The 23,211-nt window shown below is 43.0% G+C and overlaps 1 protein-coding gene across 2 annotated transcripts in view; it reads right to left on the reverse strand.

Annotated features, from left to right (window-relative positions):
* LOC126356033 (trypsin alpha-3-like) overlaps nucleotides 1-23,211 on the reverse strand; it is a 307,460-nt gene that overhangs the window by 95,914 nt on the left and 188,335 nt on the right. The window contains exon 1 of one of the 2 annotated variants that reach the window (XM_050006687.1): nucleotides 14,162-14,241. The exons of the other annotated variant lie outside the window; for it this stretch is intronic. Coding sequence (XP_049862644.1) covers nucleotides 14,162-14,219 — 58 coding nt within the window. The 5' untranslated portion in view covers nucleotides 14,220-14,241. Of the gene's footprint in view, nucleotides 1-14,161; nucleotides 14,242-23,211 lie in introns of those variants that run through there. 2 annotated transcript variants of the gene reach the window in all.

Genomic DNA, 23,211 nt, shown 5'->3' on the forward strand with positions numbered 1-23,211 from the left:
ATGACATCAACCTGGGAGCCGGTATCTAGGGCCTGTTGTATATCATGCACAAAGAGGGCCAGCTGTGTCTCGCATGACCGCTGTTTTCTAATACCGTGCTGGTTTCTACAAATGAGCTTCTCAGAGTCTAGAAAGGTCATTTTGTCTGAACACAAAATATGTTCAATTATTCTACAACAAATCGATATCAGTGAAATTGGCCGGTAATTATGTGCATCCCATTTTCTACCCTTTTTATACATTGCTTTGACCTGGGCCTTCTTCCACTCCCGTGGAACTTTCCGCTGTTCCAATGATCTCTGATAGATGATGGATAAGAACAGTCCTATATTTGTAGCACAGTCAACATAAAATCTTACGGGGATACCGCCTGGGCCAGATGCCTTCCTGGCGTCTAAGGATCGTAATTGTTTTACAATCACAAATACACTAAACAACTATGTCAGCCAGCCTTGCGCTTGTTCGATAATTGAAAGGGGGAATGGTGCTGCAATCCTCTACCGTAAACACGTTTTTGAAAGTTGAGTGTAGAATTTCAGCCTTCTGTTTGTTGTTGTTGTGGTCATCAGTTCTGAGACTGGTTTGATGCAGCTCTCCATGCTACACTATCCTGTGCAAGCTTCTTCATCTCCCAGTACCTACTGTAACCTACATCCTTCAGAATCTACTTGGTGTATTCATCTCTTGGTCTCCATCTACGATTTTTACCCTCCACTCTGCCCTACCAATACTAAATTGGTGATCCCTTGATGCCTCAGAACATGTCCTACCAACCGATCCCTTCATCTAGTCAAGTTGTGCCACAAACTTCTCTTCTCCCCAATCCTATTCAACACCTCCTTATTAGTTATGATCTAACCATATAATCTTCAGCATTCTTCTGTAGCACCACATTTCGAAAGCTTCTATTCTCTTCTTGTCCAAACTATTTATCGTCCATGTTTCAGTTCCATACATGGCTACACTCCATACAAATACTTTCAGAAGCGACTTCCTAAAACTTAAATCAATACTCGATGTTAACAAATCTCTCTTCTTCATAAACACTTTCCTTCCCATTGCCAGTCTAGATTTTATATCCTCTCTACTACGACCATCATCAGTTATTTGACTCCCCAAATAGCAAAACTCCTTTACTACTTTAGGTGTCTCATTTCCTAATCTAATTCCCTCAGCATCACCCGACTTAATTCGACTACATTCCATTATCCTCGGTTTGCTTTTGTTGATGTTCATCTTATATCCTCACTTCAAGACACCATCCATTCCGTTCAACAGCTCTTCCAAGTCCTTTGCTGTCTCTGACAGAATTACAATGTCATCGGCGAACCTCAAAGTTTTTATTTCTTCTCCGTGGATTTTAATACGTACTCCGAATTTTTCTTTTGTTTCCTTCACTGCTTGCTCAATATACAGATTGAGTAACGTCGGGAGGGGCTACAACCCTGTCTCACTCCCTTCCCAACCACTGCTTCCCTTTCATGCACTTAGGGTCAGTATTGCCTCACGTGTTCCAATATTTCTACGGAATCCAACCTGATATTCCCCAAGGTCGCCTTCTACTAGTTTTTCCATTCGTCTATAAAGAATTCGCATCAGTATTTTGCAGCTGTGACTTATTAAACAGATAGTTCGGTATTTTTCACATCTGTCAACTCCTGCTTTCTTTGGGATTGGGATTATTATATTCTTCTTGAAGTCTGAGGGTATTTCGCCTGTCTCATACATCTTGCTCACCAGATGGTAGAGGTTTGACAGGACTGTCTCTCCCAAGGCCGTCAGTAGTTCTAAAGGAATGTTGTCTACTCCCGGTGCCTTGTTTCGACTCAGGTCTTTCAGTGCTCTGTCGAACTTTTCACGCAGTATCATATCTCCCATTTCATCTTCATCTACATCCTCTTCCATTTCCATAATATTGTCCTCAAGTACATCGCCACTGTATAGACCCTCTATATACTCCTTCCACCTTTCTGCTTTCCCTTCTTTGCTTAGAACTGGGTCACCATCTGAGCTCTTGATATTCATGCAAGAGGGTCTCCTTTCTCCAAAGGTCTCTTTAATTTTCCTGCAGGCAGTATCTATCTTACCCCTAGTGAGATAAACCTCTAAATCCTTACATTTATCCTCTAGACATCCCTGCTTTTTGAGACGTTTGTATTCCTTTTTGCCTGCTTCATTTATTCCATTTTTATATTTTCTCCGGCCGGCCGGAGTAGCCGAGCGGTTCTAGGCGCTACAGTCTCGAACCGCGCGGCCACTACTGTCGCAGGTTGGAATCCTGCCTCGGGCATGGGTGTGTGTGATGTCCTTAGGTTAGTTAGGCTTAAGTATTTCTAAGTTCTAGGGGACCGATGACCTCATATGTTAAGTCCCATAGTGCTCAGAGCCATTTGAACCTATATTTTCTCCTTTCATCAATTAAATTCAATATTCCTTCTATAACCCAAGAATTTCTACTAGCCCTTTTCTTTTTACCTATTTGATCCTCTGGTGCCTTCACTACTTCATCCCTCTTCTTCTACTGTATTTCATTCCCCCATTCCTGCCATTTGTTCCCTTACACTCTCCCTGAAACTCTGTACAACCTCTGGTTTAGTCAGTTTATTCAGGTCCCATCTCCCATTACCCCTGCTGTCAGCAAGAGAAGGTATTGAATTATTTGTAGCGTTCATAGATTTTACGTACGACCAAAATTTTTTGTGGTTATTTTTAGAATATGTAGATAAAATATTGCTTTCAAATTCGTTAAAAGAATCTCTCATTGTCCTTCTGACAGCTGCTTTCAGTGCTTGCAGTGGTTCCTGATGCAATTTGTAATTCCTGTGTGATGTCTGCGTATTAAACATTACGACACTCTTCCGACGGTCTCTGTCAGTCAACAGAAGCGGTCGGCCTGTACGCTTTTGTGCTGAACGTGTCGCTACACGGTTCCACTTCACTGTCACACCGGTAACAGTGGACCGATGGATGTTTAGGAGTGTGGAAATCTTCGGTACAGACGTATGACGCAAGTAACACTCTATCATCTGATCACGTTCGAAGTTTGTGAGTTCCGCGGAACGCCCCATTCTTCTCTCTCGAGATGTGTAAATGACTACTGAGGTCGCTGATATGGACTACCTGGTAGTAGGTGGCAGCTAAATGCACTTAAATTGACAAACGTATGTTTTTGGGGTGTCCGGATACTTTTGATCACATTGTGTATGTAGCGCCAACAGTGTAGCATAGAGGAGGTGGTGGTGCACTATGATTACGATGTAGCCCTTTATTGCGCTTAAGAAAATGCTAAATGCGGAAGGATATGAAAGCACTTTATAACTCCGTGTAATGCGTAAACGTCGATATCGCTCCATGCCCCCAGCGACCAAAATCAACTTTCTTGCTTTCGGCTCCTTAACAGGAGTTGACTGACGCTCCTGCACAGACGTTCAGATACACCACTGAAAGTGTCCACAGCAGAGTTCGAGCCGTGATAAAGACCAAGTGTGGACATGGCCCATGTTAGTGTCCACTAACTGGAGGTCGGATACTTTCAGAATAGCGTACGTCTGCAATCGTTCTTGCAACTGCTCAAAGCGTTTCTGTGCGTCGGTTTCCACGAGATTGTGCAGGAGGTCTGCTGCTTTTTGCTTTCATTTGTGTACAAGAAAACATCTGTAGTGAACTGCTTGTCAGTGGCAGATAAGAAGGCCAATTTTGATGAAGGCCACAGTTCGATGTTGTAAGCCACAACTGTCCTCTACAACAGATATGTATCTTCAACTACACCTTAACCACAAGAGTTATTCCTGAGGCCTGGTAACAGGGTCTGGCTGAGCCACTATCTAAAAAGATCGTTGCCACAACATCCTCTGACTAACAACCCATTTGCATTCTTCCTGCATTGCCCAAGGCATTAGAATATATATTCCATGACCACATAACATACTACCTAACTGCCAACAAACTACTAGACGAATAACAATCAGGAAGTCAAATGAAACACTTTTTAGTTGTTTAATTTCCAAACCGTTATTTTACTTGCTACCAGTTCCGGCAATTTACTAAGCTATCTTCAGGCCCCTGTATACAGACAACAATGTTAACAAAATCAAACAGATCACCAAAAAGTTGGGTGGTGCATTCTTATACACACTGGTAATATCTAATAAAATAACGGCACCAAGCATTACAGGAAGTTACAGAAAGCTGCATATAAATTAAGGAATGAAATAAGGGAACAGTTACATGCTGTAACCTCCCATACCGCTTTATATTGTTATGTTATTACATATTACCCGCTTATATAAGTCAAGCAACAACCCCATTTTTGGTAATCTATTTCATACTGTTATCATTGTTGTCTGTACACAAGGGCCTGAAGATGGCCCAGTAAATTGCCGAAACTGGTAGCCAAATAAAATAAATTTTGAAATTAAATGTCTGAAAGTGGTTTGATTTGACATCCTGTATCGAACAGCTGAGTCTCGTACCCATCTCTTAAAAGTTGGATATGCAGAGAATATCAGGTTTCTGTAAGCTTAGCAGAACAACATCTGGCTTAATAAAGGTAACAGATGACCTGAAGCTTGCCACGAATGTACAAAAGGTGTACTTCTTAGACTTCAGCAAAGACTTTGACGCTGTCGACTTCGACATTTTATTTGCCAAACTTCGCAGCCTAAATTTCTCGCCAAATGCAGTGCATTGTTTCGCTCCTACCTCACGTCTCGCAAGCAATGGTTTACTTCTGCCAGTAAAGCTGTGACTACCGGTCGTGAGTCGTGCTTCGGTAGCTTAGTTGGTAGAGCACTTGCCCGCGAAAGGCAAAGGTCCCGAGTTCGAGTCTCGGTCGGGCACACAGTTTTAATCTGCCCGGAAGTTTCATATCAGCGCACACTCCGCTGCAGAGTGAAAATCTCATTCTGGAAACATGCCCAAGGCTGTGGCTAAGCCATGTCTCCACAGTATCCTTTCTTTCAGGAGTGCTAGTCCTGCATGTTTCGCAGAAGAGCTTCTGTAAAGTTTGGAAGGTAGGAGACAGATACTGGCAGAAGTAAAGCTGTGAGTGCCGGTCGTGAGTCGTGCTTCGGTAGCTCAGTTGGTAGAGCACTTGCCCGCGAAAGGCAAAGGTCCCATGTTCGAGTCTCGGTCGGGCACACAGTTTTAATCTGCCAGGAAGTTTCATATCAGCGCACACTCCGCTGCAGAGTGAAAATCTCATTCTGGAAACATCCCCAAGGCTGTGGCTAAGCCATGTCTCCACAGTATCCTTTCTTTCAGGAGTGCTAGTTCTGCATGTTTCGCAGAAGAGCTTCTGTAAAGTTTGGAAGGTAGGAGACAGATACTGGCAGAAGTAAAGCTGTGAGTACCGGTCGTGAGTCGTGCTTCGGTAGCTCAGTGGGTAGAGCACTTGCCCGCGATAGGCAAAGGTCCCGAGTTCGAGTCTCGGTCGGGCACACAGTTTTAATCTGCCAGGAAGTTTCATATCAGCGCACACTCCGGTGCAGAGTGAAAATCTCATTCTGGAAACATCCCCAAGGCTGTGGCTAAGCCATGTCTCCACAGTATCCTTTCTTTCAGGAGTGCTAGTTGTGCATGTTTCGCAGAAGAGCTTCTGTAAAGTTTGGAAGGTAGGAGACGGATACTGGCAGAAGTAAAGCTGTGAGAACCGGTCGTCAGTCGTGCTTCGGTAGCTCAGTTGGTAGAGCACTTGCCCGCGAAAGGCAAAGGTCCCACAGTTCGAGTCTCGGTCGGGCACACAGTTTTAATCTGCCAGGAAGTTTCATATCAGCGCACACTCCGCTGCAGAGTGAAAATCTCATTCTGGAAACATCCCCAAGGCTGTGGCTAAGCCATGTCTCCACAGTACCCTTTCTTTCAGGAGTGCTAGTTCTGCATGTTTCGCAGAAGAGCTTCTGTAAAGTTTGGAAGGTAGGAGACGGATACTGGCAGAAGTAAAGCTGTGAGTACCGGTCGTGAGTCGTGCTTCGGTAGCTCAGTTGGTAGAGCACTTGCCCGCGATAGGCAAAGGTCCCGAGTTCGAGTCTCGGTCGGGCACACAGTTTTAATCTGCCAGGAAGTTTCATATCAGCACACACTCCGCTGCAGAGTGAAAATCTCATTCTGGAAGAGCAGATGTTATCATACCCTCTGTCTTCTCTACTGACTTATCATTGTCCACTGTCCCTCATATCTTCCGTCGACCTTAACGTTCTTGTCTCAACAACATGGCAGAAACGCCTTTTCGCATCTCAGAAAAATCCTGTCACTTTCTCGAAGTTCTTCTCAGTACCAGGAACGCGACTCTGGAATAATGAACTCATTAATACTGGCAGTACTTCCTCCGCTGCTGCTGCTGCCACTAATAGCGATAATAGTAATAATAAGAATGATAATAACAGTAATAATGATAATGGTAACAATAATAAAAGGAGCAGATATTAGGAGAAATTGGTAGGTGTATCATTTATTCACGTTGTCACTATAGGCACTCGAGTAATTTTAATACTATTTTTCGTGTTAAAACCGTTATTTCTCTTGGTATCTATGACGTAAAAATGCACTGTATGTGTAAAACCTTGGGCCGATTCAAGAGAGGGCATGATGGCTCTAATCAGCTAACGTTAAACAAATAAATAAACCAGACAACCCTGCCGTAATAACCAATGCAAGTACACCGTTGGTCATTAAATTTTCAACACTATAGGCACTTAAAAATGCCATTACTACCTTTTCTTTTCGACGTATGTAATCCATCCCGAAAAGAAGTGATTTGAAAAATATGAGTTCGACTAATGGGTGAGCATTGTTCGTCCGTTGGGGACTGTGAACGAGTTGGGTTGACGCTGGAGACATAAATATCGAAGGATGAGTTGCAGATTCCAAGAAAACACATTCCATTAAAAGTCGTGGTAAATAAGATGGTTCAATTGGTTCAAATGGCTCTGAGCACTATGGGACTTAACATCTATGGTCATCAGTCCCCTAGAACTTAGAACTACTTAAACCTAACTAATCTAAGGACAACACACAACACCCAGCCATCACGAGGCAAAGAAAATCCCTGACCCCGCCGGGAATCGAACCCGGGAACCTGGGGTGAAATATGACTTCCTCCGACATACATACCTTGAAATGAACATGCTGGTTAAATTAGGTAAGTTCGAGACAATATAGAAGTTTACTGAAAGTTGTTCTTCCCTCATACCTCTCGTGAAGGAACAAGAAGGTACCAGAGGGTTGTGGGAATAATAGTAATAACACATAAAACTAATCGTACGAAAAGTAGATGCCAGGACGACATCTATTGGACGAATTCTCAGAAAGCGTAGTACACTCACGAAGGAGGAAGCTTACAAGGAACCCCTCGTGTGTGGAGTCGAAAGTTCAGTCCATAGTAAGTCTCGTTTTAAAGTTTTGTATTACCAATTATGACAGGAAAAATATTGGTTCAAATGGCTCTGAGCACTAGAGGACTCAACTGTTGAGGTCATCAGCCCCCTGGAACTTAGAACTACTTAAACCTAACTAACCTAACTAACATCACACATATCCATGCCCGAGGCAGGATTCGAACCTGCGTCCATAGTTGCCCGGCGGTTCCAGACTGTAGCGCCTAGAACCACACGGCCACTCCGGCCGGCGGAGCTGCTACTGACTCACATTGTGCATCAGGTGAGCGACAGAAAGTGTATCCGGGCGGTGCAGACCCAAACCTTACATGGGATGTTGTGAGGAGTGTGTCAGAACTACACATTACATTGATTAAATATTACATTCAGTATCGAACACAATAAAGCAAACTTAAGGCTATAATTTGCATTGTGTAAGATTCTGCGATTCTTTATGGAAATAAATAAGCACTCAGATATCTATAGTAACAATCAGAGGGCGATCGCGATTCTAAGCATTCCTGTGAGACGAGGTCTGTCTGCGAGAATAAAATTTAAATAGTGTTAGTCGAGAACTCGGAGACAGAACACAGGTCACGCTGCCCTCACGTCGATGATGGCAGATCTTACCACACTCAAGGCCTGATTTCATTTATATGACCAAGAGAAAAATAAATGACTTAACTTTGCTTGAAGATGGAATTCAAGGTAAAATTCGCAAGCTTGGCGTAAAGCGCAATTGCGGGGTTAGGTTCGCGATTGTTAGTCTGAGTTTGCAATAATCCCATGTTTTGCTTGTCAGTTAAAAGGCCTCCTTATCTTCCAAACAATTATAGTTATCCTCCGCATCTAATTCATAAATATGCTGTGTTTATTAAATATTGGTGTAACTTTGAAATTGAAATAATTTGTTAATCTGGCACCCAGCCATTATTGATACTTATAAGGTCATTGTCTGGCAGTTCGCCATTATTTATACTTGTCCAACTATTATTGGTCATGATGATTTTTGAAGTTTTTAAATACATTTAATTTATGAAATCCCTTCTTCCAGGTTACTTAGTTATTAATAGGACCCAATCAAACTCCTTTTTACGAAATTCATTCTTAGTAACGATAACCTTTAGCCGCTGTTGCTGCATGCTGCTGCGAATTGCTGTAACCACTTGGAAAAAGGCAGTCATCTACAGAGGTGACTGCAAAACTCAGGACCAAAACAGAGACACTGACACACCACAACATGTCATGTACTCTAATCTAGTAAATTCCGTTGCACAAGCCAGATTCTGTATCACTTGTAAATTCTTATTCAAATACACAGTCAGATAGCTAAGGTATTCATTGTTACAGGTTCATTTGTTCCTGTAGCTTTTCATATTCAAATACGCAGTCGGGTAGCTTATGCAAATGTTAGTTTTAAGTTTTTCATGTAACGATTGTTGATGACTTAAATGACAGTGAAACTGACACTCATACAACACGCATACAGTGTTATGCAGGTTAGATTCCGATTACTGATAGATCAGGTTGCTTATCGTGTCCATTTTCACAAACATAGGATTTATTTGTTGTAGGTATGTTACAATTTATGTTTTACACTTCACAGAACGGACATCGTCGACATTCCAGAAATGTTCAAAACAAAACTATTAACTTGAACCATGAACACCGAATGGAAAATGGCGCCCCACAGTGATCACAAATGTTCCTACCATCAAGATATAAGGCAAAATCCTTTGGAGTTACAAACCGTGCAGGACGTTCAGCTGGACACCCTCTCTTAGAGAAGGCATATAGAGCCACATTGGTGTAAAGGGATGATGAGCATTGATGGAATGTGATGACATGCAACCGAATGCGAGACAGTCAGTCGTTGAGCTTATCGTGAAACTAGCTGGCCTTTACTTTAAGCCGTAGTTGCAGATAGTGTGATAATGTTTTTTATAGACGCGGAAAAAAACGTAGGCCGAATTTGTCCAGATGGCATAAACTGCAATCTCGCACACATTTCAGGAGGGGTAGTTTGCTCTCAAGGAGTATGATTTTTGACACAGACGAGGAATCTAACAAAAGCAAGTTACTTAGACCATCTATTAGACAAAAGCAGTGCTCATATCATATTTGTAGTTCTGTTACGCCCATTTCCCCACTTTTGCTTGCTGTGCCGTAAATACCACCTACTGCTCATGCAAGATTACACACACGATAAAGAATCGTAGGAGGCAAAGCGCCTCCAACGTTTCGCAGCACAATAAATAACTTTCCAGCCAATTTACCATTCAGATTAACAGTCGGCATATTGTATACGAATGTGTTAAGGCACTGATGTTAGATGATCTTGATACAGCTGTCTTGGTACTTCTAATTTTTTTGGTTCCTTTCGTGTATATTTCCTCTTCAAATCCCGATTGGTCGGAGATGAAAACAAGTTCCTTACTCTACAATGGCATAAGTTTATCCCATCTCCAAATTTTATGACCGGTTCCACAGTTTGCTCTGCTTCGTCAAGTTGACGCTTTGTTTAAAATTTTGCTATCTTACTTCTTCCAGTTCCGTAGCATTGTTTGAAGTTATAAAACCATCCACTCTTACATTGTAATATGCGTCGCGCGCAATTTAATGTGCATAGATTAGTAGGTCACTGTCATGCACATCCTGTACATATACATCTACATAGATACTCTGCAAATCACATTAACGTGCCTGGCAGTGGGTTCATCGAACCACCTACTCTATTATTCCAATCTCGTATAACGAGCGGAAAGAATGAACTCCTATATCTTTTCGTACGAGCTCAGATTTCCCTTATTTTATCTTGGTGATCTTTCCTTCCTATGTAGGTCGGTGTCAACAAAATATGGTCGCAATCGGAGGAGGAAGTTGGTGATTGGAATTTCGTGGGAAGATTCCGTCGCAACGAAAAACGCCTTTCTTTTAATGATTTCCAGCCCAAATCCTGTATCATTTCTGTGACACCCTCTCCCAGATTTCGCGATAATACAAAATGTGATGCCTTTCTTTGATCTTTTTCGATGTACTCCGTCAGTCCTATCTGGTGCGAATCCCACACCGCGCAACAGTATTCTAAAAGAAGACAGACAAGCGTAGTGTATGCAGTCTCATTAGTAGTTTTGTTACATTTTCTAAGTGTCCTTCCAATAAAACGCAGTCTTTGGTTAGCCTTCCCCACAACATTTTCTATGTGTTCCTTCCAATTTAAGTTGTTCGTAATTGTAATACCTAGGTATTTAGGTGAATTTACGTCTTTCAGATTAGACTGATCTATCGTGTAACCGAAGTTTAACGAGTTCCTTTTAGCACTCATGTGGATGACCTCACATTTTTCGTTATTTAGGGTCAACTGCCACTTTTCGCACCATTCAGATATCTTTTCTAAATCGTTTTGCAGTCTGTTTCGATCTTGTGATGACTTTATTCGTCGATAAACGACAGCTTCATCTGCAAACAATCTAAGACGGCTGCTCAGATTGTATGCTAAATCGTTTGTATAGATAAGAAACGGCAGTGGGCCTGTAAAACTACCTTGGGGAACGACATAAATCACTTCTGTTCTACTCCATGGCTCTCCGTCAATTACTACTAACTGTGACCTCTCTGACAGGAAATCAAAAATCCAGTCACGTAACTGAGTCGATATTCCATAAGCACGCAATTTTACTACGAGCCACTTATGTGGTACAGTGTCAAAAGCCTTCCGGAAATCCAAAAATACGGAATCGATCTGAAATCCCTTGTCAACAGCATTCAGTACTTCACGTGAATGAAGAGCTAGTTGTGTTTCACAGGAACGATGCTTTCTAAGCCGATGCTGACTGTGTAAATTGTATCGAGCATTCTTGAAACGCTCAAACACCAATTTTTGTAGCAGTTGTTATCCTCCCTTGAATATCCATAGTTTTCCTTATGGACTACATGGTCATATTGCTGCGGATCTCTGTTCATAATCGTTTTTTTAACTATGCTACGGATGATCTTCCATGCCCCTTGGACAACGATTTTCCTCTGCTAAGTTTCACTGGAGACGGGATTTATGGCTCCCTGTCAAACAAGGATAACGTATGACGATCTACATAGCTCGACACCTGTTTCAATATCACTCTCACTTGTTAAGTACGTATCGTCATCAATGTACACTGTCTGCAGAGTGTACCACTTACTCATCTCGCAGAAACGCTAATATTTCATCTACCACTTCTTCCTCATTTTGCGAAATTCCTTGGATTTTTTCTGACGAAATGTCAACTTCAACTATTGTTGCAGACATAATGCATGTTCTGCTGTGCTTATAGTTGCCATCGTTCTGATTTATATCAACATCACTAGCCCTCTCGCACTGTCGTGAGTTACTCTTCGATTAAGGACTTAGCTGTGTTCCATAGGCACATACTGTGATCATCATTGGGTAGCATCAGTATCGGCCCCCTCTTGCCATTTGCAGCCAATATTGTGGATACGTGGTAGGCAATATGTGGGGCGTCGAATGCCGTGAACCGTGATAACCTTTTGCGGGGTTTCTTGTTGAAAACAAGCCTTCCTTCGATAGGTACACTCCTGGAAATGGAAAATAGAACACATTGACACCGGTGTGTCAGACCCCCATACTTGCTCCGGACACAGCGAGAGGGCTGTACAAGCAATGATCACACGCACGGCACAGCGGACACATCAGGAACCGCGGTGTTGGCCGTCGAATGGCGCTAGCTGCGCAGCATTTGTGCACCGCCGCCGTCAGTGTCAGCCAGTTTGCCGTGGCACGGCGGTACGTCCACCAGGCCTCCCGCATGCCTACTATACGCCCTCGCTCAAAGTCCGTCAACTGCACATACGGTTCACGTGCACGCTGTCGCGGCATGCTACCAGTGTTAAAGACTGCGATGGAGCTCCGTATGCCACGGCAAACTGGCTGACACTGACGGCGGCGGTGCACAAATGCTGCGCAGCTAGCGCCATTCGACGGCCAACACCGCGGTTCCTGGTGTGTCCGCTGTGCCGTGCGTGTGATCATTGCTTGTACAACCCTCTCGCAGTGTCCGGAGCAAGTATGGTGGGTCTGACACACCGGTGTCAATGTGTTCTTTTTTCCATTTCCATGAGTGTATATACACTACGACTCGTAGTGAAATTGCGTGCTTATAGAATATCGTCTCAGTTATGTGAATGGATTCGTGATTCCCTTTCAGAGAGGTCAAAGTTCGTAGTAACTGACGGAAATCCATTGAGTAAAACAGATGTGATTTCTGGCGTTCCCCAAGGTAGTGTTATAGGCCCTCTGCCAATCCTTATCTATGTAAACGATTTAGGATACAATCTGAGCAAGCTATTTTTTGCAGATGCAGCTGTCGTTTATCGTCTAGTAAACTCATCAGAAGATCAAAACAAATTGCAAAACGATTTAGAAAAGATATCTGTATGCTGCGAAAATTGCCGATTGACTATAAAGAATGAAAAATGTGAGGTTACCCATAAGAGTGCTAGAAGGAATCCGTCAAACTTTGGTTAAAAGATAAAACAGTTAATTCTAAAGGCCACAAATTCACTAAATACCTAGGAATTACACTTACGAACAACTTAAACAGTAAATAAAACATAGAATATGTTTTGAGGAAGGCAAACCAAAGACTGATATTATTGGCAGAACACTGCAAATTAACAGATCTACTAAAGAGACTGCCTACACTATGCTTGTCCGTCCTCTTTTTGGAATACTGCTGCGCCGTCTGGCATCCTTACCAAATAGGAATAATGGAGTACATCGAGATAGTTCAAAGCAGCACGTTTTGTACTACCGCGGAATAGGGGAGAGAGTGTAACGGACATGGTACGGGATTTGGGATGAACACCATTAAAACAAAGGCACTTTTCGTCGCAGCTGAACCTACTCCTTAAATTTCAATCACCACCTTTCTCCTCCAAATGCGAAAATGGTTTGTTGACGCCGACTCCATAGGGAGAAACGATCATCATAATAAAATAAGGGGAATCAGAGCTCGCTCGGAAAGACATACATTAGATGTTCGTTTTTTTCAGGGCGCTGTTCGAGAGTGGAATAATAGAGAATTATTGTGAAGTTGGTTCAATGAACCCTCTGCCAGGCACTTAAGTGTTATTTGAAGAGTATCCATGTAGAGCTAGATGTAGATGTACATCTCATAGGAACACCAGTAACAGAAAATTGGAGATATTCGAGATCGCATGTAGGCTTCGCAACAATTGTTCCTCCAGCAAGCATTTCGCAAGTGGAACAGGAAAAGAAGGGTGAGGCAATGTTACACAAACTAGTCTCCACAACACACCAGAAGGTGAATGCGGAGTATAGAAGTAGTTTAGTTCAAATGGTTCTGAGCACTACGGGACTTAACATCTATGGTCATCAGTCCCCTAGAACTTAGAACTACTTATCCTAACTAACGTAAGGATATCACACAACACCCAGTCATCACCCCGCCGGGAATCGAACCCGGGAACCAGGGATAGAAGTAGGTGTAGACATAGTCGCTGTAAACGAATGGCGAAATGGCTGCTTTCCACAGGTCTCGACCGGTTCCCAGTCTGTCTCGTTCGTTCCAACTTGGTCGTCAGTCTCTAATTATCTCGTTATGTACGCGGTGCTAACAACGAATATTCCTTTCGGCGAAGTTATTGTGAGAACGAATAACAAGGGATGAGTGCAACATCTCACAAATGCTCTGTTTTCTAAAATGTAAATTTCTCTATCCGCTAGGCATCTATATGTGCAAGAGTAGGTGTGGAATTTATTTGTTACTCACTGGTTGGGCTCAACGTCGCCACCGAGATGACAAAGAGTGAGGCCAGTGTCCCCCACATACCGACAGCCAACTTGATTATCGCTTTCAGTGGTGGTCTAATTACTGAATGGTGCGGCCTGACCCACAGCGAGATGTAGCGACTATCTCTATTACAGATAAGATACGTATGGATGTCAAATTCCAAGTATGTACACCTGTCACTGTATTGCACAGCATTTCCGGCAATACCAGGGGGTGGGGGGGGGGGGAGGGAGGGAGTGGGGAGCATTGGCTATTGAGTTGGGGCGAGGCCGTTTGCGATAACATCCAAAAGTCATTCATTCAATCTAAGATTTTGAGATGGGTGTTCGAACGAGCTCGAGTCTTCATTCACGCACCACATGCTGTTTTTATTAAATCTGATATCGTTACGACGAAAGTACACCAATCTAATTACATTTCCGTACATGCAGAAGAACTAAAAGACTGTGCGAGATTAGGCGATAGAAAGTTGTAAAACCATCAGAATTACATTTAAGTATTGTATTGTATTGTATGTTAACCGGAGACCTAGAAACGACGGAGAGGCTCCGTCCCCGCCGCAGCCGCAGTGGTCAACAACCCCACGACGACTACCGCAGTCCACTTCACCGCTCCGCCGCCACACATCGAACCCAGGGTTATAGTGCGGTTCGGCCCCCGGTGGAACCCCCAGGGAACGTCTCACACCAGACGAGTGTAACCCGTATGTTTACTTGGTAGAGTACTGGTGGTGTACGCGTACGTGGAGAACTTGTTTGCGCAGTAATCTCCGACATAGTGTAACTGAGGTGGAATAAAGGGAACCAGCCCGCATTCGCCGAGGCAGATGGAAAACCGCCTAAAAACCATCCACAGACTGGCCAGTTCACCGGATGCGACACAAATCCGCCCGGCGGATCCGTGCCGGGGACCAGGCGCTCCTTCCCGCCCAGAAACAGTGCGTTAGACCGCACGGCCAACCGGGCGGGCTACACTTAACTAACTTAGTTATATTTATCTAACTTAGCTTAACTGGTAGTTCCACTCCTATTGTTTAACCAATACCGATGTCAGTGACATAACAGATTCCAAATTATCCATGCACTTTACAAAGTCAACTTAGCTTTTGATACATACAATGTTTCTCAAGTCTAGAGAACCAGAAAAAGTCTTATCCACCTGTTTTTCACCTCTAGCGGCACACAACACACATGCCAATCGATGTTTCCTCAACCACATAAAGACAGGAAAAGTTCATAAGTGCAGTACAAGTAGTCCGCCAGTCAACTTACATGGGAGGGAATAACTGTACTGATGCCATGTTGGACCTTCTGTGACACATCCAGAAAAACACCAACATATTATTAAACGGTCCCTCTGCATCTTGTAACTGTTCCTTAGTCTCTGTCGCGTCCTCCCTGCTGCTTTGCCCATGTGTTTGTCCCACTTTAAGCCAGAACTAGCTATATCTACAACCTTCAGCAAACTGTGGAGAAACATTGTGAGTGGAGTTAAAGCGGCAGGATAATGTTTTCACCGCTCGATCGAAATGGGAACAATTTGTCGTAGCTCTGGCAACTGTGTACAATGTGTAAAGCTGGCACCAAACGAAGCTTTCTCCTGCAAAATGACGTAGCAGAAAAGACAGTATGATAGTTCTGGGAACTGGAATAAGAATCGTATTTTGCAACTACATTGCAGTGTGTCCCATAAACTATATACAGTTACTGTAGTCTGAAAGAGATATGCACTCCTCAAGGTGCATTCATGTCTGTCATCCATACATTCTCTCTATCATCGTTGTTTTGTACCATCAAACCAGAGAAAAATTACGAACTATAATAAACTCCAGTAATGTCGTCTGATAGTGAACTCAATAAAAATTTATCTCATCTCCGATACATCGAGAAACAAATACCACTAGGGTGTTGACATTCACCATTTGTGGTGTTTCCATTAATCATATGTGTATTGGTCCACTGGAGCCAGTGGTCAAAATCACTTGCACAGACTAGTGTAAAGTTTCATTGCCTGTTCTGTAGGAGGACCATATTCCAGAGATTATCATTCGCAAGAGAGGGTTGTTGTGTTGTTGTTTGATACATTGTTTTTTCTTGCGTAACACATCAGAGCAGTGTATGACTGCAGCTTTGTACACTGCCATATATTTTATCACGATGACTTCGAGGTCTGTTTCAGGTGCTAAACTGACATTAACATGTTTCGATCCATTGGCACTCACAGATAACTAGGCACTGCATGGTGTAAATTATGCTGCTGCTCCCACAATACACAGGATGACTGAAATAACTGTTAGCAGCAGTGTTTCTTATTGACAACATGTGAAAACTGGACGAGATTGCATCATTGTGAGGCGATTCCAACCAGCTGCCTGAAGGTCATTGATGACCTCTACATTTAAATGGATCTTTCACAGTGACAGGGTAGCAGATGGCTCACTGTTCCGTATAAATTGATTACTCATATTACAGCCATGTACTCGATCACTGTTACAGCGCTGGCCAACCCCAAGAAGGTGTTGCTCCCAGTGGGACTCTCTCTCTGTCTCAAACAAGTGATGTCAGTCAATCAAATGGTTCAAATAGCTCTGAGCACTATGCGACAACTCCTAAGCTCATCAGTCTCCTAGAACTTAGAACTACTTAAACCTAACTAACCTAAGGACATCACACACATCCATACCCGAGGCAGGATTCGAACCTGCGACGGTAGTGGTCGCGCGGTTCCAGACTGTAGCGCCTAAAACCGCTCGGCCGCACCAGACGGCTCAGTCAATCATTATGTGGCAATCAGCAGCATACCAATGGATGGATGGCATGGAGAAGACACTGTTGATGTACTGTAATAAGCATCACAGTTGATGTGCAATCAATTTTAGCATTGTTACCAGTTTTTCTGTACTTGCAACACTGACCAGTGACACGGCAGAATGCTTCTCAATTTCTGCATTACCACTAAACCACCCCTCCACTACTTTGCAACTATCATATACTAGATTCTGATTATAGATAAATGACTGTGCATTACGTCCATTCACTGTTAATTCTCGAACATTTTTATACCAAGGTATACCGGACAGCGTCCTATACTGACCTACATATTTCTAGCACTTCTATCATAGTGCATAATTTGCGATTACGAATGCCCACGACTGCTACAGTCGCAGGTTCGAATCCTGCCTCAGGCATGGATGTGTGTGATGTCCTTAGGTTAGTTAGGTTTAAGTAGTTCTAAGTTCTAGAGGATTGATGACCACAGATGTTAAGTCCCATAGTGCTCCGAGCCATTTGAACCATTTGAACGATTGCCCATTTTTCCCTATGCAGGTGGTACTCACAGTGCATTCTCGCACTCTTAAGATAAATTTAGAGATTGAAAGATCTCCTCTCATTGTTTTTGACCAACCTCCTTGCAACACTGTCACTGATTTAATTTCCAGCTGAGCAGAAGTAGGAGGCTAGTATACGCACTACATTCCACATCTCGTGAAAGAACAGAGCAAGCTGAGTCCATAACTAGTGTTCAGCAAAAACTTTTCTGCACCAGTCTTACTTGCTGCACCCATCCAAGTGCAACCGATCTCTCCAGATGTGCTTATGTCCAGGACAGTAACACCCCTTATCTGTGTATAGTAGATGTGAGAGTGTTGCGATGATATAACAGACTTTTAAGAAGAAAGATGTGGTTTTATTCGTGAAAGTGCTCTAGACAGACGGCGTTTGAAGCATTTTACGTAAAACAACTGCGCTATCAATTCTAAAGTACTATTCTAGTGTCTGGAGTCAGTAGCAAGAAGGTATTGCTAAGAGAGAAATGATCATAGAACAAAACCACATGCACTCCTAAGATTACAAGGCTCTGCACTTAAACTTGCCATAATGTTAAATGTATGTGCATCATCTGACATCCATCCACCCAGAAATTTTTCTTTGCCACTCACTACGGTGACAAATTTTAGGACGATAAAACTGCATCCTTCCACACCAAAGAAAAAAAAACCACAAAGTCTTTGTGATACACGCACAATATAGCTTTCCATAGGTGTACAGGGCCCACTGTTCAATGTGATCATTATTCACAAATAATACTATTCTCGCATCAGTCCCCTAAAATGATCGTCAGCAACGGAGAATGCTTCTTACAAGAAAACAAACGCGTAGCAGCTGTGTTTGACAAGTGAAATTACATGCCATGCTACTACTAACTCCGTAAACAGAACATCTGTAAAGCAGTTGTATGCACGGATATTGCAGTACCTCGCAAACCCCTGCCACTACCATAGAATTACGGTAGTTATGAAAGCCCCAGGACACAGCAGCGGTTAGAGTATGTCGTGTAAATCTTCGTTCATCTTGAGGAGGGTGCCGAAACAGGTTTTCTATCGATGGACGTGTTTCATCAAAATTCAATTGGAAGTCCTCTGATGACTGTGATACGAAGAGGTTTGCTGTTAACTACTGCAGATAGACAGTTCTCTAAGTCACACACGGAACACACAATTGTATACGAGTCGAACGCAGGTTATGCCATACAACTGATACACCCTGAGAGACCAACGGGAAAAAATGGTTAAATGCGCTATAAATGGCCTGCAGCAACATCTCCCTCCCTCCACAATGCATCATAAGTCTGACATTAAATCATACTTCGTTACAACCCCATCTCAACCGATCACTCCATCCACTTTCTCTAAATTGGTTCCAACAGATGCCGGGCTGGCGCCTTTAAAAGGGCGCGGCCAATTTGCTTCCTCAGTCTCTAATGACCTCGTTGCCGACGGGACGTCAAATACTAATCTCAAATTCAAATGGTTCACATGGCTCTGAGCACTATGGGACTTAACATCTAAGGTCATCTAGAACTTAGAACTACTTAAACGTAACTAACGTAAGGACATCACGCACATCCATGGCCGAGACAGGATTCGAACCTGCGACCGTACCGGTCCCGCGGTTCCAGACTGAAGCGCCTAGAACCGCTCGGCCACACCGGCCGGCTACTAATTTCCTCCGCCACCTCCTCATCATCCTTTTGTCATTCTTTAATGCAGCTGCAAGTCAGTTTAGAGGCATACGGTTCACTTTTGAGGAGAGCATCAAAGATAGTGGTCAATTTGCGTGTGACACTTTTACCCCGATAGATATGTGCTCATTTCCACCGAGTGGTCAAAACATGGTCCTGTCGCATTAACTCAGCTCTCCACGGGTTGTGGAAGGTGGTAGCTGTAGCACTCATTGTTTTCTGCTCAGTTCTGACCTACACTGAGACGACCACATGGACAAAGCTGCACCGAGGTGAGAGTGCCACAAATATGATTCATTATTGGCCGTAATCATTTAAAGATACTTCGATTGGAGCAAACGAAAGCACTTGCTTGAATGTAGAGACTCGATTCCAAATCGCAGACAAAATATCTACTAGAAAGCGTAGCACTACAGATCTGAAAAGCCAGTGTACTGGTCATAGCATTTTGCACACTACTCAAGACCTCAATCTAGCGTTGCATTTTTTTTTAAAACTGATTCGTCACATAACACACAAGCTATTGTATGTGATCATTCTCAATCAACCATCATCCTCCCACACCTATAAACCTTTGGATATAACGCAGAACCTCTGAAATGGCATCGAGATAGAATGCACTTCAATACTGTTTGTTAGTGTGAGAAATGCCTACTGACAACACGAGAAAACTGCAAATATCGGCTTAATAGCAAATTACTTAGCCGCATAACGTTCTGAATTCGGTGAGGAAGGCGATTTTTATTACGAACTTGCACCGCCAACGACAGGCACCCACGCTTTCGGCTTGTTAATAGAAACCCCAGCGATAACCATCTACATTCAGTGTTTCGCTGTTTTTGTGGAAGATCACTTCATTCGGAGGCAATACCATATCTCTGTTTATAAAGCTTGTTTGGTTTTTAAGATGGATATCGCTAGCGATGATTGTGTGCGCCTGTAGAAACAAGACCGCCTTTTTATACAGGGTGACTGTGACACAGACGTTGCCACCGTGTTTTTAATGGCTGGTTGCTTTTAAGACGGTTACTCCTGTCTTCCTAAGACACACTGGAATCACTCGCAAGAAGAAGCTATGAGACACGTCTATCCATCGCGGATTTTCACTCAGTATTGTGTAAGTAGGCTGTTTAGGTTTTCTTGTTGGTAACGCCGCATAGCGCTCGGTATGAAAAAATCACTGGCTGTGCCGTGTGCAGTCTGTGTTTAGTCTGCATTGTTGTCTGCCATTGTAGTGTTGGGCAGCGGCAGCTGGATGCTAACAGCGCGTAGCGTTGCGCAGTTGGAGGTGAGCCGCCAGCAGTGGTGGACGTGGGGAGAGAGATGGCGGAGTTTTGTAATTTGTAAGACTGGATGTCATGAACTATCATATATATTTTGACTATTAAGGTAAATACACTGTTTGTTCTCTATTAAAATCTTTCATTTGCTAACTATACCTATCAGTACTTAGTGCCTTCCGTAGTTTGAATCTTTTATTTAGCTGGCAGTAGTGGTGCTCGCTGTATTGCAGTAGTTCGAGTAACGAGGATTTTTTGTGAGGTAAGTGATTTGTGAAAGGTATAGGTTAATGTTAGTCAGGGCCATTCTTTTGTAGGGATTATTGAAAGTCAGATTGCGTTGCGCTAAAAATATTGTGTGTCAGTTTAAGCACAGTCGTGTATAATTGTTCAAAGAGGACGTTTAACATAGACCAATCTTGTATAAATTTTTCAAAGGGTACGTTTTAATTGTTTGGTATCTTCAGCATTCCCGTTATTGTCAATGTATTATACTTAGTAGGGGATGTATGATAGATTCGCTGTGATCAACAGGCTTATAAAGCAGGTGTTGGGGTGTAAAGTCACTGTGGTCAGTGTTCTAACATTCGCAGAGAAAATGCCTATGACTTGTCGTAAGGGGAGGTATGGACATGACGTGGAGAATTGCGATTTCAACGTAGCAGTAACCGTAAGGGGGATGAATTATTTTCAGTCACAAGGAGGATACAGATATTAATATTTCCAGATCCACAACCGTCAGGAGCGGGTATGTCCGAGACTTCGCTCATTCTCTAAAATCACCATATTAAATATCTGCCTCGTTTACTAGGAGAATTCTAACTGGCGTTCGGGTACATGGCAGAAGTAAGCAGTTGCTAAAACGACTTAATGTTCCCAGCTTAAGGTATGAGCTGTTGTTGAGCCACCCGAACTGGAGAAAGCAGCTAATCTAACCGTGTCTACCTCTAGGCGGGTCAGTAGCGAACTAGTACTCAGTATGTGTTTGGCAGCCTTCATATTGTGAGTATTCTCGGCGAAAATTTGAGAAGGTTCAATATGGGTGAGTGTTTGCGCGGGAAAGTTATTCCATCCCGCGTAAATTGACCGGCTGACTGCTTGTACTGCCATTCTACACATTTCCTCTCTTTAATTAGTTGATAGAACATCGATTGTGATGTGTGTTTGTGTGCATCTAGATGGTGAAAAACAGATGGTTCTCTAGACATGAGAAACACATACGATTATATTAAAGCGGTAGTTGACTTTGTAAAGTGCAAGGATGATCTCGAATCTGTTATATAATTGCCATCGGTATTCGATAAAAAAAATGCGAGTGCAACTACCAGTTTCCACTATTTTCAAGTTGACACGTAAATATCTACGCAGACGAGCTAACTTTCTAGTTAGTCAATGGTTTCATGCATGTCCCACGTAATAACCTCGCTGAAGTTTCAGCTTTTATAGAGGTATAATTACCACTCTATATCTTAGGACTTATACTGTGAAGGCGATTGGTAGCATACTGCTATGTGGCTGATATCGAGAACTATCGCATAAATGCTATGATATTCTGGGAAACCATGTGAAAATACGTATGTTCTTGTAATCCCAGAGTCTGGAGATAATTGGAACTTGTTGCAGGACCTATGGCAGGAAGCAGGCCACATCGGAAACAGTACCTTTAGTGGACGCCTTTGTTCTGGGGGAACCAGCCCAGCCTTTGCACATCAGTTCTTAGAGTGACCACTGTCCGCGGAAGGCGCTCTCCTCGAGCATCAGGTTATCGGGGGCAGTTGACCAGTGACCAGTGGCCGCGGTGATGGCTGACCGACGTCGTGGGAAATATCTAGTGCTGCGACCATATACGGTGCATATGCCTATGTTTTTCTTTTCGGGCGGGGGAATCTGTCTGTTTTTGCGGCATATGTACAAGTGTCCAAAATGCACAACTGAAGAATTTGTATGGAGCAGGATACGAACTGTGTTTACTACATCGATATGGTATGGTGATACAATCGATAGTCGTGTTGTAGCCTGGTTGAAGACTGCTTTCACGCCGAAAAATTCAAGCTTTAATCCGCGGTAGTAGAGAAGTGTAAATGAGGAAGTATCTTTGGCGGTTGTTTCTGTATTTCATGATCTGTAGATAACTTTTGTAGTGTTTAATTTCATTGGAATAATAGTGCTCTTTGTTTTTCCTACCATATAGAATAGTTTGCTGCTGGAATTATACTAATTAGTTCATCTACAGAGAATGGTGGACAGTGCTCCCACACTGGCAGCAACAATTTGGCGAGTTAATTCAGTAAGAACCAATCAGAATGCTCCATTCACAGGAAGTTCCGTTAGATCAGAGACTCACACGACATCCTTTGTGCAGAGCGTAGGAGCCTCTACAGGCTGTCTAGAACAAGTTAGGGAGATGGTATCTACGGACCGTTCCGTGATGTCTGAGAGCCACCTGATGTCTTCTTTATTCAAGTATTCACAGACATGTCCAAGCTGACCAGCCTCCTCTGATTCGACAGATGGGACGCTGTCACCTACCTGTCGTTCTGGCTCTAGAGTATCTCCAGACCAGCAGTTATAGTACATCGAAAATTCACAGAGTTTCGAATTATGTTTGAGTTTGTTTTTTCCATGTACTTTTGTGGGATTAAAAATATGTCATGATCTTTTAGATATGTAATAGTTCTGATTTTACTATCTGTCCTTAGACAACAATGTGCTTTGAAAATTGAGGAA

Source organism: Schistocerca gregaria, chromosome 3 (assembly GCF_023897955.1).
Source record: "Schistocerca gregaria isolate iqSchGreg1 chromosome 3, iqSchGreg1.2, whole genome shotgun sequence".
Lineage (NCBI taxonomy): Eukaryota > Metazoa > Arthropoda > Insecta > Orthoptera > Acrididae > Schistocerca > Schistocerca gregaria.